The 27,151-nt window shown below is 39.8% G+C and overlaps 1 protein-coding gene across 9 annotated transcripts in view; it reads right to left on the bottom strand.

Annotated features, from left to right (window-relative positions):
• Positions 1-27,151, bottom strand: part of NYAP2 (neuronal tyrosine-phosphorylated phosphoinositide-3-kinase adaptor 2) — a 262,456-nt gene that overhangs the window by 69,240 nt on the left and 166,065 nt on the right. For all 9 annotated transcript variants that reach the window (XM_013984554.2, XM_021076251.1, XM_021076255.1 and 6 more), the window contains one exon: positions 4,907-5,116. In XM_013984554.2, the coding sequence (XP_013840008.2) occupies positions 4,907-5,116 (210 nt within the window). The remainder of the gene's footprint in view (positions 1-4,906; positions 5,117-27,151) is intronic.

Genomic DNA, 27,151 nt, shown 5'->3' with positions numbered 1-27,151 from the left:
ACATATAGTAGAAAGTAGATAACAATAAAAAGAATACATTTAATTACAATCTGATTCATTTATGTTCAATAGTTTTATGTCATAAAGAAGCATAGTAAGATCTTTGAGTGGCAGAGACCACATTTTATGTTTTAATACCCTATAGTGTGTGTGTGTGTGTGTGTGTGTGTGTGTGTGTGTGTGTGTGTTTGTCCCCCAGAAATCATAACAGAGCTGGATACAACTGCTTGGAAACTATTTTTTGATTGACTTAGAGATGGAAATATAAATTTTTCTAATACCATATTTACTTGTATACTTTCTACTTTTTCCCATTATTTTCATGAGCATTTGGGTCCCAGTTCTCTAATGCCTTCAAGAATCACCCCCTGGGGAATCTCTGATATCCTAAACAACAGTGACTTTAATAAAGTACCACGGCCACCACTGGCACTGTTAATTAGGACTGAGATCTCCTGACACGCTCCCCTGCTTTCCTTCAGCATTTCCTCCATGCCTCAAAAGAGCTGTTAAGAACAACCATCTCAAGTGGCTCAACTACTTTTGTTAAAGCAAATAGTCTGTGACTAGCAGCCGTTTGTGTGAGTGTGTGTGTGCATATGTTTGTGTGTGTGTCAGCGAGAGAGAGAGAGAGAGAGAGAGAGAGAAAGAACCAAAGGCAGAAAGTTATCTGTTAAAGGGTGGAATTAGTGAAATCTTCTCTCTGGAAGGTTAGGCGTGGAGTTGAGTACTTCCCTGGTCAGGGAGGATGGTCGGTCACAGTTTTAGTGCAGTGTAGGTCAGGGATTCATAGGTTCAGTGGCCTCGTGCCAAGGAGCCAGTCATGAAGAGGAGGTGTGAAGAGAAGACAATAAGGAGTAAACACAGACTCACTCTCTTCTGCTTCTAAACAGCAAGTCCAAAATGCTCTGTTCACATAGTCATTTGCCTCTTCTGAATGAAGGCCGTTTCGCTGTGAGTTACTCTTTAGGGAATGAACCACCTGTGTAGAACCCCCCCAAAGGTGAGGGAATTTCATAGTGGAACTAGGACATTTTCTAGTATAGAACTGGCTCATTTTGGGTTCTTTCTTTTTAGAAAAATTTAAACTACCACCATAAATGTTTCTTTTTCTCCTTTTCCCCTCAACATTGGTGTAGAGGTCGGCTTGATAGATACAATTACAGTGATCTATTTGGGAGGTGTGAACTTCTTAAAGTTCAAGCACTTTTAATGCTCTTCTGAGTGTTCCCACCAATATGGCCCTTTCTCGTAAGAAGCTCTAACTGGCACTGACATTGACTCTACATTTGCCCCTGCATTCCACGTCTGTTTTCATATGGATACAAAAATGATTTATCAAGATTGTAACAAAAATCTTGTCTTTTTCCACCTTAATTTACCTCCTTCATAGTCTAAGATGTAGACTGTGAGGAACTAAAGATATTTGTGCTATTTCTTCTGGTCATTAGACAATTTACTGCTTTACAAATAGACCTCATAGACTCAGAAGTACAGATTTTAGATGACATAAGCCAAAAGAGAGGCTTCAGGAGTTTGCAGTGGAGAAAAAAAAATGAAAGTATGTTATAAATTCTTTTTACATTCTGAATTTCTTAGAAGAATCATGTCAAAGTGTCAAAGATGCATTACAGTTTACCCATTTTTATGCAACATATTAAGCACTCTTAGTAAAATTTCGGTTGTGGGTATCAGATTGTTTTGTTTCCATTTATTTCACAGATTCTTCTTCCTCTGTCCACACTTTGAAATGTTTGGTCTCCCCAGGGTCCAAACTCAGTTTCCCTTTTCATCTCAGTTTCTTGTTCTCCTAGTTTAGAATTACCCAGTCTTAGGGTACCAACCATGCCAAAGGGCTCTAGTTTCCATCTCTAATACCACTAAGTTTCTTTAACTACAGACTCATAATTCCAACTGTCTACCAGCTTCTCAGTTAGATGTCCCGGAGCAGATGTCATTTTAGGGCCGCACCCACAGCATATTGAGGTTCCCAGGCTAGGGGTCAAATAGGAGCTGTAGCTGCCAGCCTACGCCAGAGCCACAGCAACGCGGGATCCGAGCCGCGTCTGCAACCTACACCACAGCTCACGGCAACACCGGATCCTTAATCCACTGAGCAAGGGCAGGGACCGAACCCGCAACCTCATGGTTCCTAGTCGGATTCGTCAACCACTGCGCCACGACGGGAACTCCTCCCAGTCATTCTTGCTTGAAGCCTTGGCGTCGTCATTGGATCTTTCACATTGAAAACTGAATTACATTATATCTATATTAAAGATATTTAAATGACTATAAAAATCCACCACGCAGCGTTCAAAACTTAACCATGATGAGGCGGACAACTGTGCTTATGCAAATACGACATTACCCAGCAAGTACCCGATTTCATTTCCAGGTATAAGGCAAAGGTCCCTTCATTTAAGGAGAGAAAGGTCCTCTGATACACTCATGGAAACCCCATTCCTCTTCACGCAGTGATTGATGTAGAGGATGTTTCAGAGATGTGACCAACTCGATAAAAGAGAGGGGTCTGCTGGAGTATGAGGTCCAGAACTCTCTCCTCAGCTTACGATCACAAACGTAACCAGGAAGCGGGGCAGAAGAGTGAGAAGGACAGAAGGCTCCTGGGTCCCAGTGACATCACTGAACAGTTACAAAGCTCCTGGAGCTGACTACCTCCAGATCCAGTGCTATGAGGAGTTAAAAGAGGCCATTACTACATTAGCCACTGTTAATTGGTACTCTGTGGCCGAAAGCATTTGTTTTAATGCACAAGGCCCTTTAGGATTCTTGCTGTCTTGTCCCAACCTACTTTGTGGTTTCTTCAGTCACCTTCCCCAGCCCTTCATATCAAACACATTAGGTTCCATCCCGTAGTATTTTAGGTTTTCATTTAGAAGGAGACTTCGTTATTCAGTAACCTTCTCATGAGCAACTTCTCATGAGCAACTCTTCAAGGTGTAGTTTAAATGTTAGCTCCTCAAGCAATGATTAGTTTATCTATCCACCCAAAGCTTCTGATTATTCTTCCTGAAATTATACCCTCCCAAGAAAAATTAATCTATCCTTTCTATGTCATGCATATCATTTGTATACAATAAATTCTATTGCAATGATCCATTTATCTTTCTTGCACTTGTCTTTGAGCCCCCAAATGTGAGGCTGTCTTACTCATCATTGTACTTGCAGATCCTAGAACAATGGCTGTCACATAATAAACACTCAGCTAATGTTTCCAGATTTTATAAAAAAACATCCATGGTCACAGCAGGAGCAGATACTGCTCATTTTTTTTTCTTTTGGATAGAACAGGTACAAACTCAGACAATCATTGAAAATATACTTTTGGAGTTACCGCTGTGGTGCAGCAGAAATGAATCTGACTAGGAACCATGAGGTTGCGGGTTCAATCCCTGGCCTTGCTCAGTGGGTTGAGGATCCAGTGTTGCCATGAGTTGTGGTGTGGGTCACAGACTCAGCTCACATCTGGTGTTGCTGTGGCTCTGGCATAGGCTGGCAGCTACAGTTCCAACTAGACCCCCTAGTCTGGAAACCTCCATATGCCACAGAAGCGGCCCTAAAATGACAAAAGACAAAAAAAGAAAATATACTACTAATAAGCATAAAGCTAATCATAATTCCCAGTTGAATGTGATGTTAACCTTATTTGGGAGAGGCTTCTTTTTCTACAAAATACCATGTATTCCCTATGTTCTTTTTCTTTTTGACAAAATGCACAGGTATCTTCTTCTCATACACTTACCTATAGCTACTTATACTTTACTGACAAACATATATTTTTATATTTCTGCTAAGTTCACGTAATACCCCTTCTCCAAGATTTGATCTCACATTGGTAAGTTGGTTATCCAGATGATACCTGCTATGGCTCCATCAATAAAGCTTTACGTTACATTTTAAGTCAAAGGACCTTGCAGCTCTGCCTCTGCCTGTGTACTGTTCCAGAAACACCCTTTCCCCAATACAGAAATCATTCATCCTGTTCCAATTTTAACTTATGCATGACTGTCAGAGAGACCACAGGCTAAATTCATGTTAATTGCTTTCCAAGATAAGTATCAGAGTTGAAAAGAACATTAAAGGATTGGTCTTTTCTTCAGAGCCCTAACACTCTTGAGGAATAGAAACCTGAAAACTGACAAGAGGTCGCATATTTGTCGTTTATTTCAATTGCCAGCTCTATGTGAATCCATCATGTAGATTAGTCAGTTCAAAGTACACATTTTCTGCCTTTTAAAAATTGATGTTTAATAACATTTATCTACTAACAATGAGAAATTGCATTGCTGATTTAAATTTCAATTTGTGAACTTTAAAGGTGTATTAGATTATAATTTTCTAACTCTTTTGATTTAGATGGAAATTTAGTACCTTGCCCAATGTCCAGTTACTCTCTTTAGCTCATTACATCAGATACCTCATAATAGTTACTCTCTCTACTGCTTTCTGATCATCTTTGCTACATTTTTATCCTCAATTTTACTTTCTATTCATTTTTCCCCAGTTGTTAAAATCTTTTTTTTTTTAAACAAAGGAGACATAAACACCAAATCACTTCAACTTTATAAATGAAAATCACTTTAGATGAGCCCCTAGGATTTTCATTTTTATTTTTTAAAGAAACTTAATATAAGACCCTTGAAATTCTCAGGGCTGCTGCATTGCACAGCTCCAAAAAGCACTGTTCACTTCTCCATCATCTATGTGAAGAATGCTCGCTGGAGTGTACCACATGCTGTTACCTCCTGTTGTATGAAGGGCTACTGTTGTCTCTATGAGTAGAGACAGAGATATCTGTGCTTATGGCTCTCTAAATAATAACTGCATAAAAGCAGTTTCTAGAAACATGAGGACTTACCATCCAGGAGATCATCATCTTTCTTACCTGAGCTGTGGTTTCCTGCCAGCAAGGTGGGGCTCACAGAGCATCTTCCCATTCTACTGGTGACCACTGGTGGTCCAGGCGTTCCATCCCATTCCTGAGCTTTGATAGGCTCTCTGGAGGAAGATGCCCCATGATGTCCTCTCTCTTTGCTGTCCAACTTTGGTATTGGCTCCGTGCTATGGCTCCGGACTTTCAGCTCCTCTGTTGATTCTGTGTATTAATCAGAATTGCATCCTGTTAAACAAAAGTCAAACCCTTCCCAGATTCCTTTAAAAAATTAAAGAATGACTTTATAAAATATGTGTATATATATATATATATATATTTTGTATGTATATACTTATTTATATATATAAATATATATTTATAAACATATTTTGAAACTTTGACTTGTGCTAGAGATTACAACGTTTAAACAAAACAAGGACAGAGAGCCCATGGGCCTCTTTTCTAAGCTGTGAAGGTTAATCTCACTGGGAAATATTTTCTCCTTAGAAGTGGAGCACTTCAGTCAATCTTGAGAATTCTTTAGTAACGGTTCCCTTGTGCTAATCTTCAAGGAAGCTTCTTAAAGAGCATTTTATACTTGCTTTCTTGACTTTCTCATCTTTCATTCCTTCTGCTCCACACTGTGACATGAATTGAGCCCAGCCACTCTAATAAAAATGCTTGTGCTGAAATCACCTGGTGCCTTTCGTTGGCAAGTGTATAAGGTATTTTTAAGCCATCTGATAACTCTGATTACTCTCTTCTTCATATTTTCAGTTCTCTTGGCTTCCTGGTGGCCCGTGTTCCTGTGGTATGTTCTCTAACACCATTTCTGGTCATTCGTACCTTCTCTTCCTCCACGAATTTCCCATGTTGGTTGCCCCAATATTCTAGCTTAGTGATTGTTCTCATTCTATATATACTCCTTCTGTGAGTTTAACCTCTAGGATTCAACTAGCAATTGTCTGTCTGATGGCTAATGATTTCTAAATAGTTTATCAGAAGCCTGGACCATTCTCCTGAGCTTTGGACTCATGTGTTCCACTGCCTGCTAGATGAGTCCACGTGGATGCCCCTCGGATAATACAAAGTTAGCATTTCAGATACTGGACTGACACCATTTTTTAAACTAATGAATGGTCCCTTCTGTCCAGCCAACCATCTATGCTAAAAACTTATCTGTCTCTTTCTTTAACTTCTCCTCCCCAAATCCATCAGTCTGCAAATTCCACAGGCTTTATTTCTGAATATCTTGCTCTCCTTTTTGTTTCACTTTGTATCAGGTCTATCACAACTATTCTAGTTCAAGTTCAAGCTCTAATCATCACCCTTGAATTACTGCAATTTGTCTCCTTGATTCTGAAGGAATCCATGTGCTAGCCATTCTGTAAAGCATGTACATAAGTGTTTAAAAGCACATGTAGGAGTTCCCTTCGTGATGCAGTGGTTAACGAATCCGACTAGGAACCATGAGGTTGCGGGTTCGGTCCCTGGGCTTTCTCAGTGGGTTAAGGGTTAGGGTTTCTAGCATTGCCGTGAGCTGTGGTGTAGGTTGCAGACGAGGCTCGGATAACATGTTGCTGTGGCTCTGGTGTAGGCTGGTGGCTACAGCTCCAATTCGACCCGTAGCCTGGGAACCTCCATATGCGGTGAGAGCGGCCCTAGAAAAGGCAAAAGACAAAAAAAAAAAAAAAAAAAAAAAAAAAATTAAATTAAAAAAATAAAAGCACATGTAGTTTGGGATTAACATCTACACATCAATATATATAAGATAGATAACCAACCTATGGTATAATAGCACAGGGAACTATACTCAAATTTATAATAGCCTATAAGGGAAAAAGGAAAAGAATTTGAAAAAGAAATAGATATATGTGTATGTATGTGTATATAAAACCAACTTACTTTACTGTGCATCTAAAACACAGCATTGGAAATCATTATACTTCAATTAAAAAAATTAGCCAATGGAAGATAAAAAATTAAAAAAGACAAAATAACTTCCTAATTTAAAAAAAGCACATGTAGTAAATAGAGATGGTTTAGGAGTAATACCCACTTGCTACATTCAGAATGCTGTTATTTCAGAGAACTGATGTGACAGTCAGTCTGTAATGAACATAGAGAAGTGTTTACAGACAAAAAAAAAAAAAAAAAAGATGCAAATCTGCTCGTATTGTAACTCTGACTAAAAATCCTTCCAGAGGCCTCCTGTTACTCACAGAAGTATGTCTGAGCTCCTTATGACTCACAAGAACCTCCACCATCTCACTCTTCCCTGCCTCTCTAACTTTTTCACTTCCTACCTAAACATTCTGTTCAAGAAACATCAATAATTTGGCTGTAGCCTCCTCCTCTCCACTCCCCCTCCAACAAAAACAGTGCTGTTGCCACGACTACTGTCTCCCACCTCAACTGCTGTGAACACCTCTATACCCTGTCTTTGCCAGGGGAGCTCCTTCCTCAGTCACGGTCACTCAGTGGAAGTAGCCTCTGAAGCTCCCCCAACTCCGTGCCTGGCATATGGAGAAACGGTCATTTCTGCACTGACTTTGTCTTAACGGAATTTTTCTGTACATGTGTTCTTCTCAAAAGGCCCTGAGTTCTTTAACGGCAGGATCTGAGTCTTGGGATTTGCTCCCCCAACCCCCATTTAGTGCCTCTAGCTCTTAGCATATTGCTCAGTAGGCATTTAATTAATTCATTTATAGAGTAGTTTCTCCAACTCCTCTGGCATCTTTGCGATGTGTCTAGGAAATACAACATTCCTAATGGAACAAAGGAATCAAGTCAATGTTACAAATGTACTCAAGTGGCACAGAGCTAAGCGTCTTTCCAAGAATCTGATTATTGAACAACCCCAAGTAGTAAAATGCACCAGGTTAAAATTCAAATAAAGAATATTTGAGAAACACTATAGTGGAAAATTATAGGAATAGTTCAGAGAATCTGTATTTTGCTTTCTTTCTTTCTTTTTCTTTCTTTTTTGGCTGCACATGTGGCATGGGATGTCCCGGGCCAGGGATCAAACCCATGCCACAGGAGAGACCTGAGCCACAGCAGTGACAACCCTGGATCCTTAACCCATGGAGCCATTGGGAACTCCTGCATTTTGTTTTCTTTGCATGCAAGTTACTCATCGACTTTCAGCAGTGTGATAAGACACATGTCACACTTTGGTTGCTTATTATTTGAATCTGTGGGGCACAGATAGAGTAGTTTGTAATATAGTGAGGAGCTGGGTCAGGAACCCAAGGGGGTCCAGCTTGGTGCCCTGACTACTGTGGCCATATGGATGGTGACCCATGATGCTGAGCATGTGGTTTCTCCTCTTGAGGCTTCATTTTGCTTAACTACAAAACAGAGACAATACCAGTCCTGTCTAACTTTCCCCATCTAATTTGAAAGATCTGACAGTCCTACATTTTAAAATATTTTAAAAACTTCACAATGCCACATGTCTAAAAAAGTAGTATTCATTTAAAAAATAGCAATTTGTCCTCTATGAATGTAATTAATCCTTCTACATTTGTATTAAGCAATCACTGAGAGACTGAACATACAAATGGAAAATTGCCAGACCACATATAAAAATAGAACTCTAACCCATTATCCACAGCAACCAGTCCAGGAAGCCAACCAATTCTCTGTAAGTAGGACTTAGAGAAATTCAGAGCACTATCTCTAGCAACTGATCCAGGAAGCCAAACAATAGCCTGTGTAAAAATTGGCCCAAAGCACGGAATTTGATTAATAACAGACATCTTTCCCAATGATTGGCCCTGCTTTTAACATAGGATAAACCAGAGAAAGCCAAATATGTTTCCCAACCAAAGAATGCCCTGCTTCCAGTTAGGCTGCCTGCAGTGTCTCTATGCCAACTGCCTCCGCTGGGGCCTTTCTTTTTTCCCACTATGAGGCTTCCCTACTCTTTCCATCTTGAGTCTCTTGCCACAAGTATGTGACGGTGGTTGACTGCCTTGCTACAGCAAGGTCTGAAAAAGCCTCATTTCTTTGGTCTTCTTTATTTCCACATTGCTATGGTCCCTCAAGATGCTATGCAGTTGCATAAACACATGCCTAAATTTTGTTCTTTGAGACAGAACTTAAACCAGGAGGGTAGTGCCATAACCACATCTTCAGAAAGATCCCTGGACTTGTATATAAGCTTGGGTCCCAGTTATACTGAAATCAAGTACTAGGAGCCAAAATATTTTTAAACTAATATACTTCAGCAAATAATTATAGCAAGACAATTTAATCAACACTTGCTTTTCTGTGCCCTAAGTCAAATGGAATAAAACCAGTATCAGGAAAGAAAAAAAAAAAAAAAAAGATTATTTCCAAGCTGTTTATTCACAGTTTCAAAGAAAATGGAACTCTGGCTTCCAAATGTCACAGCCTCAGACCTCAAGACCGATCTGTTTCACTGCACCTTCTCTTCCCAACTGTAAACTAAGCACTGGGAGGTTTGCTTTATTAGCCACTTCTACTTTTCCCCACCGTCATCATTAAGTAGTTACCACCTCTCTCTCTCTCTCTCTCTCCCTCTCTCTCACATACACACAGCCTTCTGCCATTGGATTTGAAACTAACCAAACTAAAAAGAATAAAATTTTAAAAAAAGGCTCTAACTGGGAGTTTCCATTGTGGTGCAGCAGAAATGAATCCAGCTAACGTCCATGAGGATGAGGGTTAGATCCCTGGCCTTGCTCAGGGAGTTAAGGATCCGGTGTTGACGTGAGCTGTGGTGTAGGTCACAGATGCGGCTTGGATCCCATGTTGCTGTGGCTGTGATGTAAGCCTGCAGCTGCAGTTCTGATTCGACCCGTAGCCTGGGAACTTTCATATGTTAGAGGTCCAGCCCTAAAAAGCAAAAAAAAAGGCTCTAACTGGAGTTCCCCCTTTGGCACAGTGGGTTAGGGACCTGTTGAAGGAAGGAGGACCCCTTCCAGGGCCTGAGAATGGGCTCTTGTCTAACACTTGCAAATGAATTTTGTCCGAGGAGACACACGTGCTGACAAAGTAAGAGACTTTCTTGGGAAGGGCCCCCTGGGTGGAGAGCAGCAGAGTAAGGGAACCCGGGAGAACTGCTCTGCCATGTGGCCCACAGTCTTTGGTTTTATGGGAAAGGGCTTAGTTTCTGGGTTGTCCTTCACCAGTCATCTTGCTCAGCCAGGACTTGGTCTGGCTCAGGGTCCTTCTTGGTGGCACCTGCAGCTCTTGGCCATGATGGATCCCAGCACCAAGGATCCTGGGAGGTTGGTCGTCTTCCCCCTCCTATTGGCCCCTCCCACCTCCCCCCAGGCAGTCTTCAGGGCTGCACCAAGTTCCTTATCAGGGGCTCCTGTTGGGTTACAACTCATTCGAGCAGCTATTATCTGCCTGGCCATGGTGGGTGGTTTCAGTTACTTGTCCCCCAACAGATCCAGCATTACTGCAGCTACAGCTCCAATTAGAAATTAGATCCCTGGCCTGGGAACTTCTATATGCTGTGGTGAGGCCAAAACAAACAAACAAACAAACAAACAAAAACTCTAACTTAACACTAGGTCCAATACTGTTCCTGCAGGTTCTGACAATATTTTAAATATGAAAGGCTGAGGACCTGTGTCAAGGTGCCCCCACCACCCTGTTTCTTTGTTCTCATTCAAATTATTTGCATACACACACCAGGGAAGTGTCATTTAGATCTCAAACCTCAACTAAATAAAAGCCCAGTACAGCTTTAGGAACAAAAAGGAGCCTTTTTTCTTTTCTTCCCCCTTTGTTTTCAAGTCCCAGAGGTTAGTCTTCAGTGAATTTTGGCAGGTGTATTTAGAAAAACTTGAACAAAAGCTTTGCAGAAATCATGCTACTCAGACGTGTGCCCATGTACTGCACATCTGCCTCCTAAATAGAAGGCAAAGCTAAAAGATCTTCAAGAAAATAACACATTTATATGTGTTATTGAGCATTCTATTAAGGAACAAACCTGGTTCTCCATGGATATTCAAGAACAGCTTCCTACAAAATACATTTCTAATTAAAATAAATATGAAAATATTCAAAATGGATGTTGTAAAGAGACAAATGGAAAGTGGACAATTAGACTAAGAAATACAATAAGACATATTAAAAGCTCAAAAAAGTCTATTCAGAGGAATAAGGATCTGTTTATCCATAACCACATATTTCAATGTGGTTTTCTTAAAGCCCGTTGAAAACAAAACTGATTTTAGTAACAAGTTCTCCTAAACAAGTATAATCTTATGTATTGTGGTAAATTGTTATGTAGAATCTAAGTTCTTTCAACATTCACAGTTAAGCCCCAGCATGTAGCCCCTCCACACCCCAGCCCCCTGCGCCAACCACCTAGACATTAACTACCGACCTAAAATCTAATTCTCACACTGAAATCTGATCTTGCTATGAAAAAGAGCCCAAATTATTGCATTACATTTGTCTTTAAGATCGAGTGTTTTGCACATTATTGTCTCAAACTTTTTACAGTGTTTAAGTTAAAGAAGAATCAATAAGAATAAAAGACCAGGAGTCATCTTTTTCATGACCAAAATTTTCTCTACAGGATGCCAATTCATCTTACTTCATGCTGCTAACTCTGAAGTCCTGTCTCAAAGTTTTCCTGTTTCCTTCCTCTTTACACTACCTCTGAGTCCACATTTGTCTCTCTAGCTTCTAATTCATTCTTGTCTCTCTCCATGCCTGTGCTGGACCACCTGCAACCACTGGGCTCCCCATGTCTCAGGTATTTCACCCATCATATCTACTGCCCACCAGAATCTGAGTCTTCCCTGAATCTTGGATTCACCTTTCCTCATCAATATCCACTCTCTTAACTGAGGCAGGAGGGAAGGGGGCAGGCACCAAGTGTGAAAAGAAAGGCACAGCTATTGAGGTTATGACAAAAACTGGTTGGAACCAATCAGGCCCAAGATGGCAGAAGATCTGACTTCCCATAGACCTTGAGACACATTTAGGTTCATTCTAATACATCAGAGTGTTCAGTGACGCACCCACAGGTGCCGTGACAGTTCTGAGGCTGAGGGTCAAAGGCCAAAAAGTGAGTAGTGGCCCAATTCCTGGACATCTCAAGGCCTTCCCCCAAATAGTTGGAATAATTTTTCCACTTGTGAGCCTATGAAATCACCCAGCCCATTAAACACAAACCACCCCCCAAGCCCTGAGACCGCTCCAGCCTTCTGAGACAGACCACATTCTGTCTATGGAGTGTGTATTTCTCTGAATACATCTGCTTTCTCTCTACTTCAGCTCACTCTTGAGTTCTTTCCTGAGTGAAGCCAAGGACTCTCGCCTGGCAGCCTGTCCCAGGGACTCACCGAGACCTGGGATAAGACCATCCTCTTGGGTCCCCATTCTCCTGCAACACAACACTGACAGTGCTGAGGCTCCTCATACATCTCCACAGTTTATAAATCCCTCTCAAGCTCTAGAGGCAAAGAAAACAATTTTCACTGACGGACTTTTTACATATGGCTGTCTGGGGAACAACATGTTAAACCCGACAGTATTATCCTCTCTCCAAAACTGTTCTCTTTTTTCTTGGCTGGAAAGATCATACGATTATGGATTTATATGTCTGGGCTCCCCTTCAGACCATAAGCTTCTTAAGACTAAAGACTGCATCTTTCTTGTTGGTACTCAGTATCAAATAGGTATCAATGAAAATCAATGGGATGAATGCATGCATCCCTGTCTCTTCACTCAGGACAGTGAGCTTATTAGCTTTTACTCTTAGAAGTAATCGTATCTTAGACCATGACTCACGGCCTCCCCTGCCACCTCTCCAATCTCACCCAGCACATGGGCCATGCATGGCCTAAACCAATAGCCCTCACTGACCAATACGAGTTAATTACTACAGTCCAAACTAATTTTTTTAACCCATACGTGTTTCTAATTGACTTGCTAATGACAGTCCAGTAAACAGGGGATTTCTCTGGGAAAATGAGTATTATTCAGAACTATGACCCATAACACTGTTTTCTTGGGGGGGGGGATTACATTTTCTTTCTTTCTTTTTTTTGCAATATTTAAAAGGAATCATTTACTGTGTCATTTAACTGCTTCTGTGAGCATCTACATGACTCAGGTGACTTAGACCAGAGGCTCTTATATTTGTGGTCTGTGACTGCTGCTGTTCTCAAAATTTCACACTGTCACATAGGGATCCCTTGGTTACAAAATGTGGGCCAAGTGTGCCTAGAAATCCAGGGACTGAAGCTCATGCTGCTGATGAGAATTCGAGTTTCTCATGGACATAAACAATGCTTCAGAATTGTCTGTCCTCTCATATTGGTATAATCATCAAGATTCAAGTCTCTGTTCTATTCCAACTGCTGAACCATGGAAATAATGAAAGGTGATCAAAGGAGATTAATTAGGCAGATAAGACAACACATTTGAACTCTGAAGGGGGCACTGAACTAAACTGCATTATCAGATGGGTGTTCAATTCAGTCGTGAAAGTTTAGGGCTGACAGAATTCCTGTTGTGGCTCAGCGGTAATAAACCCGACTAGTATCCACGAGACTCAGGTTCAATCCCTGGCCTTGCTCTGTGGGTTAAGGATCTGACACTGCCGTGAGTTGTGGTGCAGCTCGGATCCCACGTGGCTGCAGCTGTGGTGTGGGCCTGCAGCTGCAGCTCCAATTTGACCCCTAGCCTGGGAACCTCCATATGCTTCAGGCGTGGCCCTTAAAAAAAAAAATGTTTAGAGCTGAAAGAGACTTCAGAAATAACAATCACAACAACTCATCAAAAGCAATGTGCGAGTGTGAGGAATGGCTGGTAGTCACCCTGCCTTTGGGAGAGTAGCCCCAAGAAGGGGACATTCCCATCTCTGGGAAGGCTTGACTCAATTGAGAACACATTTTATTGCTAGAAAGCTCTTCGACTGAGCTCCAGTTGGTCTCCCTCCAAGCACCATTTGTTGGTTGTTAGTAGTCCTGTTTCTGGAACAACTCAGAACTTGTCTATTTCTGTTTTTAAGTAAACACCTTTCAGAATCCCTAGTGAGGGAGTCTGTTTGTTCCCTTGGTCATGTCGTGTTCAGAATACAAATCTAGAACTTTCACTCTCCCGGTCACCCTGGCCTGGACACTAACTGCATGTCATGGTAGCTTTTAAAAATGTGGTGTCTGGAGCTGATCAGAGCCAGACAGCCTGACATGGTTTACCTACGAGGCCAGGTGGGCAGTGGGGTCATCTCCTTGTACTTCTATTATTCTGTCTCCCAAGGCCCTGGGAAAAGAGGGCAAAGGCTCCCCTGTCTGCACAATGAAAGGGCACAGAGAGCAGGGGCAATTTCTAAAATTTTTATGATTGCTTCTCTTTTTTGCGAAGTCTGTCATTTGGGGTCAGTTATGTCAACGTCAACATCGAAACGATGCCTTCTGTTCAAAAATAAAGAGAGAAAGAACAATAGCGCAAGTGTCTGGAGAGTCTATGGTATTAAATAAAATCAGAAAGAAAATCCAGGTTTGTGTTATGAAGGCAAATAATGTAAAACCTTGGCTTTAATAAAATAGATGAGGCATATTTTTGAATTAACAATAAAATAGATGAAGCATATGGAAGTAGGACAGACTATGCAAAGAATCCTAACTATGTTACAGGTGTGAAAACAACCTGGAGCTTTTACAAAATTTGTTCAAGGTCACACAAATGGCAATCATTAAAGATGTAATAAAGAGAGATTTTTCCGGACCACTGCCCAGCAACTACTTCTCACCATAAGACACAGGAACTCACATATTGACTTACACTCAAGTTATTTTTCATGGTTGCAAAGAATGACACTTATTCATATGGTGGAATAATAAATAGAACTTTAAAGGCTATGTTTGGCCTTTGAAAAACTCTCACCCAAATGTCCACAAGGAGAGACAGTGGAATACCATGACAGGGTATGGCAGCTCATGTTCCTAGCAGAGCGGTCAAGAAATGTTGGTTGAATAGCGATTCAACAAGTGACAAAGGAGAGGGTAAGGGCAGGCTAAATGAGTTTTACCAACAGGGGAAACTGACTATTCAATGCTCACGCAGATTGGAAAGTGGAAAGGTTTGCACAGGTAGAGCAGGGAGAATAAGGGAAGAGAGGTACTAATTAAGGTGGAGAGAGAGAGAGCTGGGTCAGACAGAACAGATCTCCTTGGGGAAAGAGCTTCACTATAAATCCTGAGTGCAAAGGAGAGCCACTGAATGTTTTTTATAGGGATAGACCAAAAAAAAAAAAAAATTAGGAATAGTAAAAGACCATGCTAGTTGGATAGAAAAGGGATTAATGTCTAGTCTTATAAACACTACTTTGTCTTCGATAGAATCCAAGTTGGAGGAAATGCAAGGAAACCTGGGTTTTGAGTGTTTTTTTCCAGACCTTTCATAATGGAGTAATAGAATCTTCCCCTAGCCTATATTTCATCTCTATCTGCAACATATTCTAAACAATTGCTTCCAGCCCAGCTTCGTCTCTTTCTGTACCCCAAGTCCAATCTTCTGGCTGAAACCACAAAATCAAAGCAAAGCCTGTGTCCATCCAGAACCTTCAACCTCTCCTTCTAGACTTTTCCTCATACACCCTGAACCCCAGAACTTCCTGTCCTAACAGCCCCTAGCCACTTTCCAGGCTCTTCTCTTGGGTTTGTCCTCCCCAAAATGGATCCTGTCTAACAACAAACTCCCAGACTGACAAAGTATCAAAAGCAAATACTTTTAAAAGGATGGAAAGGAACAATGATTCAGGTTCTATAATAAGTTCAGACTGTCTAGAAAGAAAGCTTTATATTAGGAAAGAATGGGACCTGAATTTACATAAAAAAGAAGAAATAAATGAAGGAGGATTTTGAGTGACAGGCTGCAGAATTTGTATTTATTTTCGAGTGACGTACGGTGATGTCATCAATATTAAAGGAAGATTCTCCCAGGAGAAGAGTGCAAGAACCTGGAAGACAATGTGTAAGGAGTTGTCCAGGGTGAGTGGCTTATTGTTAGTACCGTCTTATCTCTGGTACATGAAATCTCCAGAACTCCAGATATCACTATCTCAGCCTTATGATGTCATCAACTTCTTAAACATCTTTTATACTGGGTTATATAGACACAGATGCAAAGATGAAGAAATATAAAATATCCAGTTGCATATATTTTTAAAAACAATTTTTAGTGTTTGCCTCCACTGCAGAGGAACCCATGACTATCTACCAGATAAAGATCATTTATTACTATTGTTACTATTTTGGGATTCCAAAATCCATCATGGGTTCAACAAGATAATCATTTCTTGTTAACCAACCTCACTGTCTGGTCTTAATTGGACATGAAGATTTAAAGAGAGAAATACCAGACAGGGTTATATTGAGATTTCATTAAATAACTACCCTGAACCAAGAGTCAATTCTCTGCATATGAAAAATGGGATATAATTATGGAAAGTGTCCTTATTGTTCAATAATCCTTTTCACTTCAAAATAGTGCACAAAATGTAAATGTCACCCTATAATTTGCCACATTAAATATGTATGCCCACAGCTCTCCACAGCCCTGATAATGCCCATAGCAGTGGGCTTTTCATTCTTCTCTCGCATTTAAAATCCGACAGTTCTGCAGTTCATTTTAGATCCCTCTGCATCTAGTTCTTCACATATTTGATAGAGATGCTACCAATAAAAATCTCTCAGAGGGACAAGGCATCCTAAAATGCTTGACAATTCCAAGGTACAGAGTTTGAGGGTTATAAAATCTTTAAAGCTGGATCAGTCACACATTTTGGCTTAGGATGTTTTAAAATACCTCCATCTTCTGACAAATTCCAAAATCATATGCAAACCATTATAAAAGACCTGACACTGGTGTCATGCTTAAGTAGGGCACAAAGCAGCAAATGAACATAAAGCCAAAGATCTAAAAAAGAATCTTCTTGCAGAAAGGAGGCCACAGGGACTAGAACATATGTGAGCTCTACATTTTTTGCCTCCTACTGTCCCAGACCCAGGAATGCTGACGAGAGACAGGCATAGTGCAAAGGTCTCTGGATTTCATTATTTGGGTACCTTGACCCTGGTAATGGTTCTGCCATCATCCAGGTGACAGTGGGTATGTTATTTTACTTTTTTTGCTTCTGTGTACTCATGTCTCAAATAAGGGATTTAGACTGTAGCAATTCTAGGATGCCTTCTGGATCTGAAATTCTATGGGGGGAAAAAAAAGGAGGCCAAATTTTAAGCATGTAACTTAAAATTACATACTTTGTTTCCTTGGTTTAAAGTGAAATAGGATTCAGGTGCACCTAAATACATTCCAAGGATGCTATTTGACACAAGGGCCCCACGACTGAAGGACAATGTTCTTAAAACTATAATTTTGGCTTGCTTTAAAGAGATTTTCAAACTAATTAATGATACCTTAGCACAGGACAGAAGGGGCTTGGTTTTCCATACAAAATATCCTTAAGTGCTGCTGACAGCATGAGAAATCATGCAGCTAAAATGCAGAAGAAATGATGCCAAGTGCAAGAAGAAGTCACAATGGTATGAGCAGAATAAAGAACCCATGGCTATAGCTTGAGTCACCCTTTTATGAGATATTCAAGAGGATCTGACTTTATGAGCAGAACCACTGCTCACCAAGGCCATTGGGAGAAGGTAGGACGCTTATCTATTGGATGCAAGGAATTAACTTTCTCTTCTATAGGAAAATAAAAATGTGAAATTCTATTGATGCCTCTACCATTTTTGTCTATTTTTTAAGTTGTTAATGTCAGCATAACCCTTTGAATAACAGAAAAGAAAAAATGATAGAAAGACCCAAGTAATACTCTGTTACCAGACCAATAAAGATTGGGAGAACTTTTGTAATGTAGAACATTTTTATGTGTCCTCAAGACTGAGTTAATGTGCATAGGAAATTACTATTAGACATTTGGGATCAAAGCTGGAGCTCCTGTTGCATGGGTTATTGCTACATTTTTAGGGAAATGGCCTAGATGTTGTTGGAAGTTATAAAATCAGTGCCAATAAGGCACTGCATGGATTCATACCAGCAATTTGGAAACCAAGTACAGAGGGTTCCTATCTCTTAATGCCATGATCTGGGAAGTCTCAGCCACAGCATTTTACAGTGTAAACAGAGCTGTCTTTGGGGTTATGAGACCCTGGGTACCAGTTCAGACTTAGCCCCTAATTAACTGTGAGGCCTTGAGCAAATTACTTTCTTCTTCTGAGCCTTCTTTTGCTTATCTTTAAATGAGGCATCTGGACTCAAGGATCTTCAAGTTTAGAATTCTATTGCTAGGTACGAGAATACATTCTACCCTGGAAGTTCTAATCTTAATTGCATACTAAAACACTTGGGGAGGCCTCAAAAAGTATCCATGCCTGGGCTACAATTAAGTTAGCTCGCTGACAGTAAAACCTAGATGTTAGTAATTTTTTTTTTTTTTTGCACCCACAACATATGGAAGTTCCTGAGTCAGGGATCAAATCGAAGCCGCAGCTGCAGCCTTATACCACAGCTGGAGCAACACTGGATTCTTAACCCATTTCACCCCAGTAGGAGCTCCTAGACATTAGTAATTTTTAAAGGCTACCTGAAAGTTTCTACAGTAAAGCCAGGGTCCAAAACTACTGTTCTATACTCAATGGATTTTTTTTTTTTTTTAGCAATATTTACTATACTTTTCATTATTTTTTTTGTAGACTGGCTGGGTACTTTATTTCCCAAGTTTTCCCTATTCTAGCTGAAAGCATTTTAATTATCCTTCTTTACTCAAAAGAAAGGAAAGGAGTGGGACAAAAGACACAAATCTATTTTATATTTATTAGAATTCTTTGGAAAAAAATTTATAGGTGAAGAAGAAAAATATTTGATCATATCAAGTTCTAAGATGATTCTATCATTCTCTTCCCTCCTTCCTCACTCCCTTCCTTTCATTTCTTCCTTTCTTTCTTTCTTCCTCTTTCTCCCTCCTTCTTTCTTTCCTTCCTTCTGTCAGTGATGATTATCCCCCATCTTCATAAATAAAGACTGAACTAACAAAGAACACATACAAGCAACAGTGAGTGGGTAAGAATTTGTTCTTGAATTTTAATTGTTTTACTTGACTTCTTCAGCTAGACTGCTTTATAAGTGATAAGGAAATCAGTGATTTAAGGAACATAACCAACTTACTTAACATCACCTACAAAACAATCATTAGAAGATTAAAAAGTCACTGATATAAGATAGCCAAAAATCATCATACTTACTTCTCAGTATAGTTTGTTTTCTATGCCCATGATTTTTTTTTTTTTTAAAAAACCATAGTTCCCCCTTTTAATTTTTGAAGGAGAGACAAGCTTTTCCACTAGGAGGTGGGAGGTGTGTGGGTAGCTGAATATATGCACAGGTGCAATCAATTTTAATTAAGACTCAAATCATTTTAACAGGCAGATGGAAAAATGCTTCAATCTTCTTTTAAAGTAACAGGCATTCAGGCACTAAAAATATTAATGCATGGGAAGAAAAATATCATTTCCATTCTTCCTGAAAGGTGTAATTCTGAAAATACATTCATAAATGTTTCTGAAGCAAACACTACATGTTAAGAAGAATAATCTCTTCACCACAAAGAGTAATAAGAATAATTAATTTCTATTAAAGTAAATGCAAAACTTAGCACTGTTAAGTCCTAGTTCCTAACAGCCGTATTTGGGGGATTAAAGAAGTTAGTTATTAAAATTTCATAAGAAAAGCAATGGCAGGAATAATAATCCTTTTAGGGATAATATAACTAATGGCTACAAAAATGAATGTATATTGTACATTATTGATGGTTTTATTTTTTATTATTTTTTAATTCACTTTATTTTATTTTACTTATTTTTGGCAGGGCAGCACCTGCGGCTACATATGGAAGTTCCTAGACTAAGCGTATAGTTGGAGTTGCAGCTGCTGGCCTACCCCACAGACACAGCACTGTAAGATCCAAGCCATGTCTGTGACCTACACCACAGCTCACTTAACCTACTGAGTGAGGCCAGGGATTGAACCTGCATCCACATGTATACTAGTAGGGTTTGTAACCATTGAGCCACATGGGGAACTCCTCTTGATCTTTTTAAATCACAAATTCTTTAAATAAAAAAGGTTAGAGAGAGAAATGGTGTTTGGGAATTACTGTTGGACAATTTTGATTTTTTCATAGTATTCTTGGGGGAAAAGTACACATATAAATTTGAAGATGAGAAAAACAAAAATCTTGTTTGAGGAGATTATTGGTTAACCTGGTTTGATTTTTTTTTCCCCCCAAAGAAGTTATTTTAATTGAAGTTAGTCAAGAAGGTGAAATAAATTTAAAATTAGTACGTTTGTGTTGCTATCTTAATATTTAGAGGAACTTAGGAGAGCTGAAACTCTTTTCAGATTGTCTCTCTTTTCTTTTTCTGTATTTTTAGGGTCACACTCACAGCATATGGAGGTTCCCAGGCTAGGGGTTGAATCAGAGCTGTAGCTGCTGGCATGGGCCATAGCCATAGCCACAGCAATGCCAGATCCGAGCGACATCTGTGACCTACACCACAGCTCATAGCAACGCCGATGGAGACCAGGGATGGAAACTGTGTCCTCATGGATACTAGTCAGATTAGTTTCCACTGAGCCATGATGGAGCTCCTCATATTGTGTTTCTAAATAACATATCTTTGCTCAAGTAATTGAACTCCTTTGTATTTCAGTTTGTCTGTAATATGAAGGAGTTAAGCAAAACTATTTCTATAGCCCAGCAAACTTTTGTTGCACTCCTACTGTGTGATTCATGGTCTAAAAGCAGAGAGTAAGGAAATCAATGATTTTCTTCTCCACTTGTTCTTTGTGGAGCCAAAGAAAGTGAGTACAAAAGTTCTTCTCTGGAATTTTCATGTGGTGACATGATTCCATGTCTCTTTCTTCCTCTCCCTCCCTCCCTTCTTCCCTCCCTCTCTATTTCCCTCCTTTCTCTTCCATCCTCCCTTCCTTCCTTCCCCAACTCTCTATTTTTGTACCAGTTTCAGCCAATCTAATAATTGGTATTGTGGTGGACCAGCCCTCTTGGTTCTTACTAACACACTCAAGACACCCTCAACAATAACCATCAGGAAACTTTGAAAAAAAAAAAAAGTTTATTACTCACAGATCCTAGAAAGCACATGGGACCATATAAAGAGAGAAGTGCCAGCCTGAGGTTGAGGGTGGGAGCCTAGGGTTTTGAAGGCGCACTCTGTTTTTGGTGAACGTAGGAGTAAAGGGAATTTGAAGCCCAGGAAGAGATAAAACAAGCAGGTTTAAATAGTTATGAAATCAACCAAGATCTCAAAAACAAAGGAGCCTGGTGGTGGTGAGGGTTGTCTCTTTAGTCCCATGGCTGGCAATATGTTCATTCAAGAAAGCCATCTTTGAAGTGGATGCCTCTGCAATTAAAGCTCAAGTCAGGTGCTGCTCCCTCTCTTCAACCTGTCAACATCTTTTCTTCACACTCTTCCACATAAACATACATATGAAGCATGTATGACCTACTTAATTGCAAAGTGTCTCAGGAACAGAGGAGTTTCTTTTTCTTTTCCTTTTTTTTTTGTAAATTAAATTTAAAAAAAACTCTAGATGCTATTCCTTATTTCTGATGTTATCAATACTCTTTATTACAGTGATATCTTGTTTCAAAAGTTATCTGGGAACAGACTTCTTTGTGGCAAAAACAATCTGAATGATGAAAAAGGCCTCAGAGAATTCCAATATTCATTGTTTTGGGTTAGACCCATGCATTCAAAAAGGCAAAAAGAAGAGGAATAGGAGGAGGATGAGGAGAGAGAGCAGTAGTTGCAGCACTAGATTCTTTAGATGAGGCTATGATTTTGCCTCAAACAAAATCCACTTGTCTGCTGAGGGTCACCAGATCCAGTCCATGCAGGGAACCCCAGGTGTCAGGACTGTGTGGGCCTCAGAAACTAAGGAACTGCTGTGACATGGGCCAGGAGGGCCATAATGGCACAATGCATAGACAAGGGAGAAAGAGAAGCAGAACATTTTTTGTAAAATGCTCATTTCTAGATGTGCCCGTCTCCTTTACTCTTTATGTCTTTGAAACAATGTTTTCAATTGCCAAGCCTTCCCCCAGAAGGTGTCCTCTCCATTTATAAATGTATCTCTCATCTTCATTGGAATTATTACATTTTATTGTTCAACATTTCAAAATAAAGATTCTAGGGAGTTCCCGTCGTGGCGCAGTGGTTAACGAATCCGACTAGGAACCATGAGGTTGCGGGTTCGGTCCCTGCCCTTGCTCAGTGGGTTGACGATCCGGCGTTGCCGTGAGCTGTGGTGTAGGTTGCAGACGCGGCTCGGATCCTGCGTTGCTGTGCCTCTGGTGTAGGCCGGTGGCTACAGCTCCGATTCAACCCCTAGCCTGGGAACCTCCATGTGCCGTGGGAGCGGCCCAAGAAATAGCAACAACAACAACAAAAGACAAAAAAAATAAATAAATAAATAAATAAAAATTTGTTTATAAAAAAAAAAAAAAAAAAAAAAAAAAAAAAAATAAAGATTCTAGAACCTTCAGTAGTGCCTGGCACACAGTAGGCATTTTATGAACATTCACTGAATGAAAGACAACGGATGCATATACATGATTTGTTGGGAGTCTGGGGTTAATAGATGCAGACTATTGCCTTTGGAATGGATTAGCAATGAGATCCTGCTGTGTAGCACTGGAAACTATGTCTAGTCACTTATGATAGAGCATGATAATGTGAGAAAAAAGAATGTATACATGTATGTGTAACTGGGTCATCATGCCACACAGTAGAAAAAAAATAATGTATTGGGGAAATTAAAAAAAATAAAAATAGAAAATAAAATGCATATGTATCCATAGCATCAAAATAAAAACAATGCTTAGGAATAAATTTAACCAAGGAAATAAAAGTTACGCACACTGGAACACTACCTCTTCCACCAATTTCCCCAGCTCACCCCACCCTAGCTCAGTTTCTGCAATTTAGCATGATGCCAGCCCTCCACTTCCCTCAGGTTACTTGGTGACTCCTTACATGGTTGCCTGTTAACTCTCGACAGGAACTTACCTCATCTTTAATAAAGGCCCCTCTCTAGATGGGGACTCTGTCTGCTCTTCCATACCCCGGTGACAATCGATCCTCTGCCTAGCTAGTTTTGATTCCTAGTCCTATCTCATGCCCTATAATTCAGATACCTAACACACAAGTCCACAGAAAGATTTGCCACATACCTTATGGCCTTAACTTTCAAAATTGAAACACAGATGTCTGACGACCTTATTCTGGTGGATTGAATTTTGCTTTTTTTGTGGATTATATCTGAGTGCAAGTGGGTGCCTTTCAGGCCTTTCTTTCCCTCCCTCAGTCCCAGACCTAGGGGTTTCTGTTAATTCGAAGCCACTACAGATGTAACTGACACATGAGTTCACAATCTCCCAGGGGCACGAAAGGAGGTCTGGCTTCACTTCTCTGGCTCAATAGCTTCCCCAGTCTTCTCTATTCTTAGAAGAACCTTTAAAATTAATAAAGAGAGAAAGAATGCTGAAGCCCAGGGAAACATACATTTTACACCAACACAGATTATGAGCTGGCCTCCTTAAATGTCAGCTACTGGTGAGTCTCTCTAAGTCGTCCATTGATTTCACATGGAAGTAGGTCAGGGCTGCTTTTAACTGGAGAAGCCTCATGCTGCAGGTCTCATTTAACGACGAGGAGGGAATATTAAAAATTGATGTGCAAAGCAAACCTCTGCTTAATTAGCATCTGGATCAAGACTTTACCAGGAAAGCCATGGATGTTAATAAAAAATGAGAAAATTGACAATGAAGTATTTCAACTGCTGTTTTTGTCTGTAACCTTTCATTTATCACAAGTATTTGGGTGGTCACATCATGCCTTGCCTACTAATGCTAGTTAATCTGTATTTAGGAGGTTGTCATTCTTTCTCTATCTGCGGTTGCACACATGTTTTTCTATGAAATTTGAGTGTGTCTTGCTGCTTTCTTCTGATGTTGCATTTTTTCAAATGCTAGCCTTAAAATGTGTTTGCAGGTTGACTAGCCACTTTAAAAAGAAAAGAGATTCCATTTGAATCTGCTAAGAGACGACAACACTTCACAATCACCCCTCTAACAATCCTTCCTCAACATGGTAAATATTTTTTATATTAAGCACTTTGGGTCTTTGGCTTCCGCCTAATTCATTGGTTAATACTTACAACTTTTTTGGAAGCCAAGTTTTTATGTCAAAAGATAATTTGTAAGCAGAAAAAGAAAAATACTCATTCCACTTGAAAAACACATCAACAAATCCAGTTATACTGAATTTTCTTCTGCTGAGAAATTATCTGTCACAATCACGTTGCCATGTTGCCTGGCCCCTGTACCATGAGGATGGGGTCTTTGTTCTCAGAGCTGTTCTTCATAGGGTCAGAGCAACTGTGCTCTCTCAGGTGTGGTCTTCCCCCACCCTCAAGGCTGAGATATCATCCAGCAACCTTGAAATAGCCGCCTCCCTCCCGAGGGAACATTCCACCCTGTGCTTCACAGTCCTCATTCCAGATACTGGATGATCCACTTAAGATGTCAGATCCTTCACCCACGCCTAACTGAAGAGTGTTGTGCGAACAGTCTGGACTCCCTGAAAATTTAATTCATTGTTAACCTTGCTGTTTTTTAAATAAAATATTTATTTTTTCCCCCGGATATCTAAAAATCAAGCAATCAGGACTCACAGTTGCATAGCCATTTATATTTTACAAAGTCTTTTCTTGAACACAGTTTTCTTTCGTGGTATGCAACAATCCTCTGAGTGAAAAAGCTGATACTGGGAGAGTTTGACTTGTCCTAAAAGCACAGCCGTTCAGTGATAAATCCGTCTTTTGACCCCATGATACTTGATTCCTATGTCTTTGCCATTCATATGTATTAAGTGACCCCCTCAATCTACCGTCCATCATAATGAGATGGTTTGTTTACCTTGTCAAACAAAGGAATTAAAAAAAAAGATATAGACATGAAGATACATCCTAAGACTCCTTATCATCTTCTGGAAATTAGACAGTAAATGGGACACACTCAATACCATGTACAATCTAGCTGATAGTTTTCTATCTATAACAATATCTTAATACTGCTTTCATAACCATTTACTAAAAACCTATGCTGTGCTATTTTTCATGAAAAATACAAGATTTAGATTAGACTATGAGCACTTCCTTTCATTTTCCTTGCTGTGTACTGCTTAGTTTTCCTAATCAGTAATAGCACCAATTTCCCTTCTATTTTATATAAAAATCGCCTAAACCTAGGTTCTCCATGGATATTCCTTGGAACGGGTCATTCCGAAATATCTTAACTAGTACTGACCATGACATCCTAGACAAAACTCAGATTATTATCAATACTTGGTAATCATGGTAATTCTACTGGACTTTGCTGGTTTTTTTTTAAAGTTAGTTTTGGAAAAAAATCAATAAATCCACAAATATAATTGATAGTGTAAAATATAGTCAAAATGACACGGGCACTTTCCTCTCAAAAATTTACCATTCAATTATGGAGGCTGGATACACATTCAATCATTTTAGCCAGTCATTTGAGCAGTCAAGGAACACATATTGACATGTTCTCTGTGCCAGAAATGTGCTAGCTGTTGCAAAAAACAAAACAAAACAAAACAAAAAAACACAAAACAAACAAACAAGTGTCCTCCTGACCATTTAGTTAGAAAGGTGAATATTGAAACATTAATGACAGCACAGCACTGTGTCAGTCCTGTATCCAAAGAGATTTTATGTCAACAGAGGAGCAGAGCTCCCCAAACAAGGAAGCAGAGTTCAAAAGGATTGTTACTGAGGATATAACATTAGCAGGAGAAGCAAGAGAAATGTCTTTAGATGGAGGAATCAACACTGTCAAATGTTCTGTAATGTTTAAGAGAACCACGAGAGGAAAGGGCCACGGCCAGAGGCCAGTCAGGAAGCCCTGTATGACTCTGGAGTGAGCAGAAGAGGAAGCTAGGTTGCAGGAAATTATGAATGGGATGAGAGACAGGAAACGGAGGCAGCAATTAAACATTCACTTGGATGGTTTGGCCATGAAAACGAAATGGAGAATCACGGCTGGATGTAGAATCAAGCTGGTTCTTTCTGAAACATCAATGGACAATTTTACTATAATTTACATTCAACGGTCGTAAACAAAGCATGGTTTAGAAGCCAAAGTGAGTTCTGCAGGCTTCCAGTGAGATCACTGATCAAGCTAAGAAGGACCCCTCTAGGAAATCTGTTTTAATTTCTTAGGTTTGAAATTTCTCTTGGACAAAAAAGCTTGGACAAGTTCCTTTGACAAAAAGCTTTCATCATTTTGACATAGCCCTCTTGCCCTTTAATCATTGCTAAGTGGTTAATAACCTATCAATCAAAGAATGAAAGAGGCAACTTTGAGATTCAGAAGGTGATTATGTAAAGAGAGCAATGCTTAGCTTCAGTTCTGATCCTTGAGTTGGGGGCTGGTAACAACTAAATTTTTTCCCAGCTTTTGAGTTCTTGGAAATCTGGATTTCTTATTTGTGTCCTGGGAACAAAAGACACTTCAGAATTACCCACACATAGCAATGTGGGTGGACCTAGGATTGGACAATATGTGGATGCCCCCGGTCTCTACTTTCTGACTCTTTCTGCTATTTTTCGATCCTTTTTCCTTATTGACTTAATTATATCAGTTTCATCTATGACAAAGAAATAGATGCAAAAAACAGAAAAAAAATGATATTTTATTGAATGTAACTGAAACTTGACTAGAAGAAAATGTCGGGGAAATATGATTTCCACTATCAATGATCAGAAGACTCTTACAGACTTCTGTCTTTGAAATTTCTCCTTTAAGTTCAGATGTTCTGGATATATCTGGCTAGACAGGATACTGCTTCAAAATGCAGGTTACTAACCCATCCTCCTCCCCTCTTAGATTCTTTTTAGTATTTTTACTCCATTCACTTGGGAATAGCAATAGCCCAGATTCTTCAGTTGATTGGTTATTCTACCAGGAGTGGAACATTTAATTAACCTAGCTCCCATCAACTAACAATAATAATGAGTTTGCTTCAACCGAGAAACATCATGCACCACTACAGACACTTCATTAAATTCGGAACTGCCAACCATTTCCTGAATTCTGAAAACTGATCTTTTTGGAAATTAAAAAAAGCTTTT

Source organism: Sus scrofa, chromosome 15 (assembly GCF_000003025.6).
Source record: "Sus scrofa isolate TJ Tabasco breed Duroc chromosome 15, Sscrofa11.1, whole genome shotgun sequence".
NCBI lineage: Eukaryota > Metazoa > Chordata > Mammalia > Artiodactyla > Suidae > Sus > Sus scrofa.
This window is presented reverse-complemented; position numbering and strand designations above follow the sequence as displayed.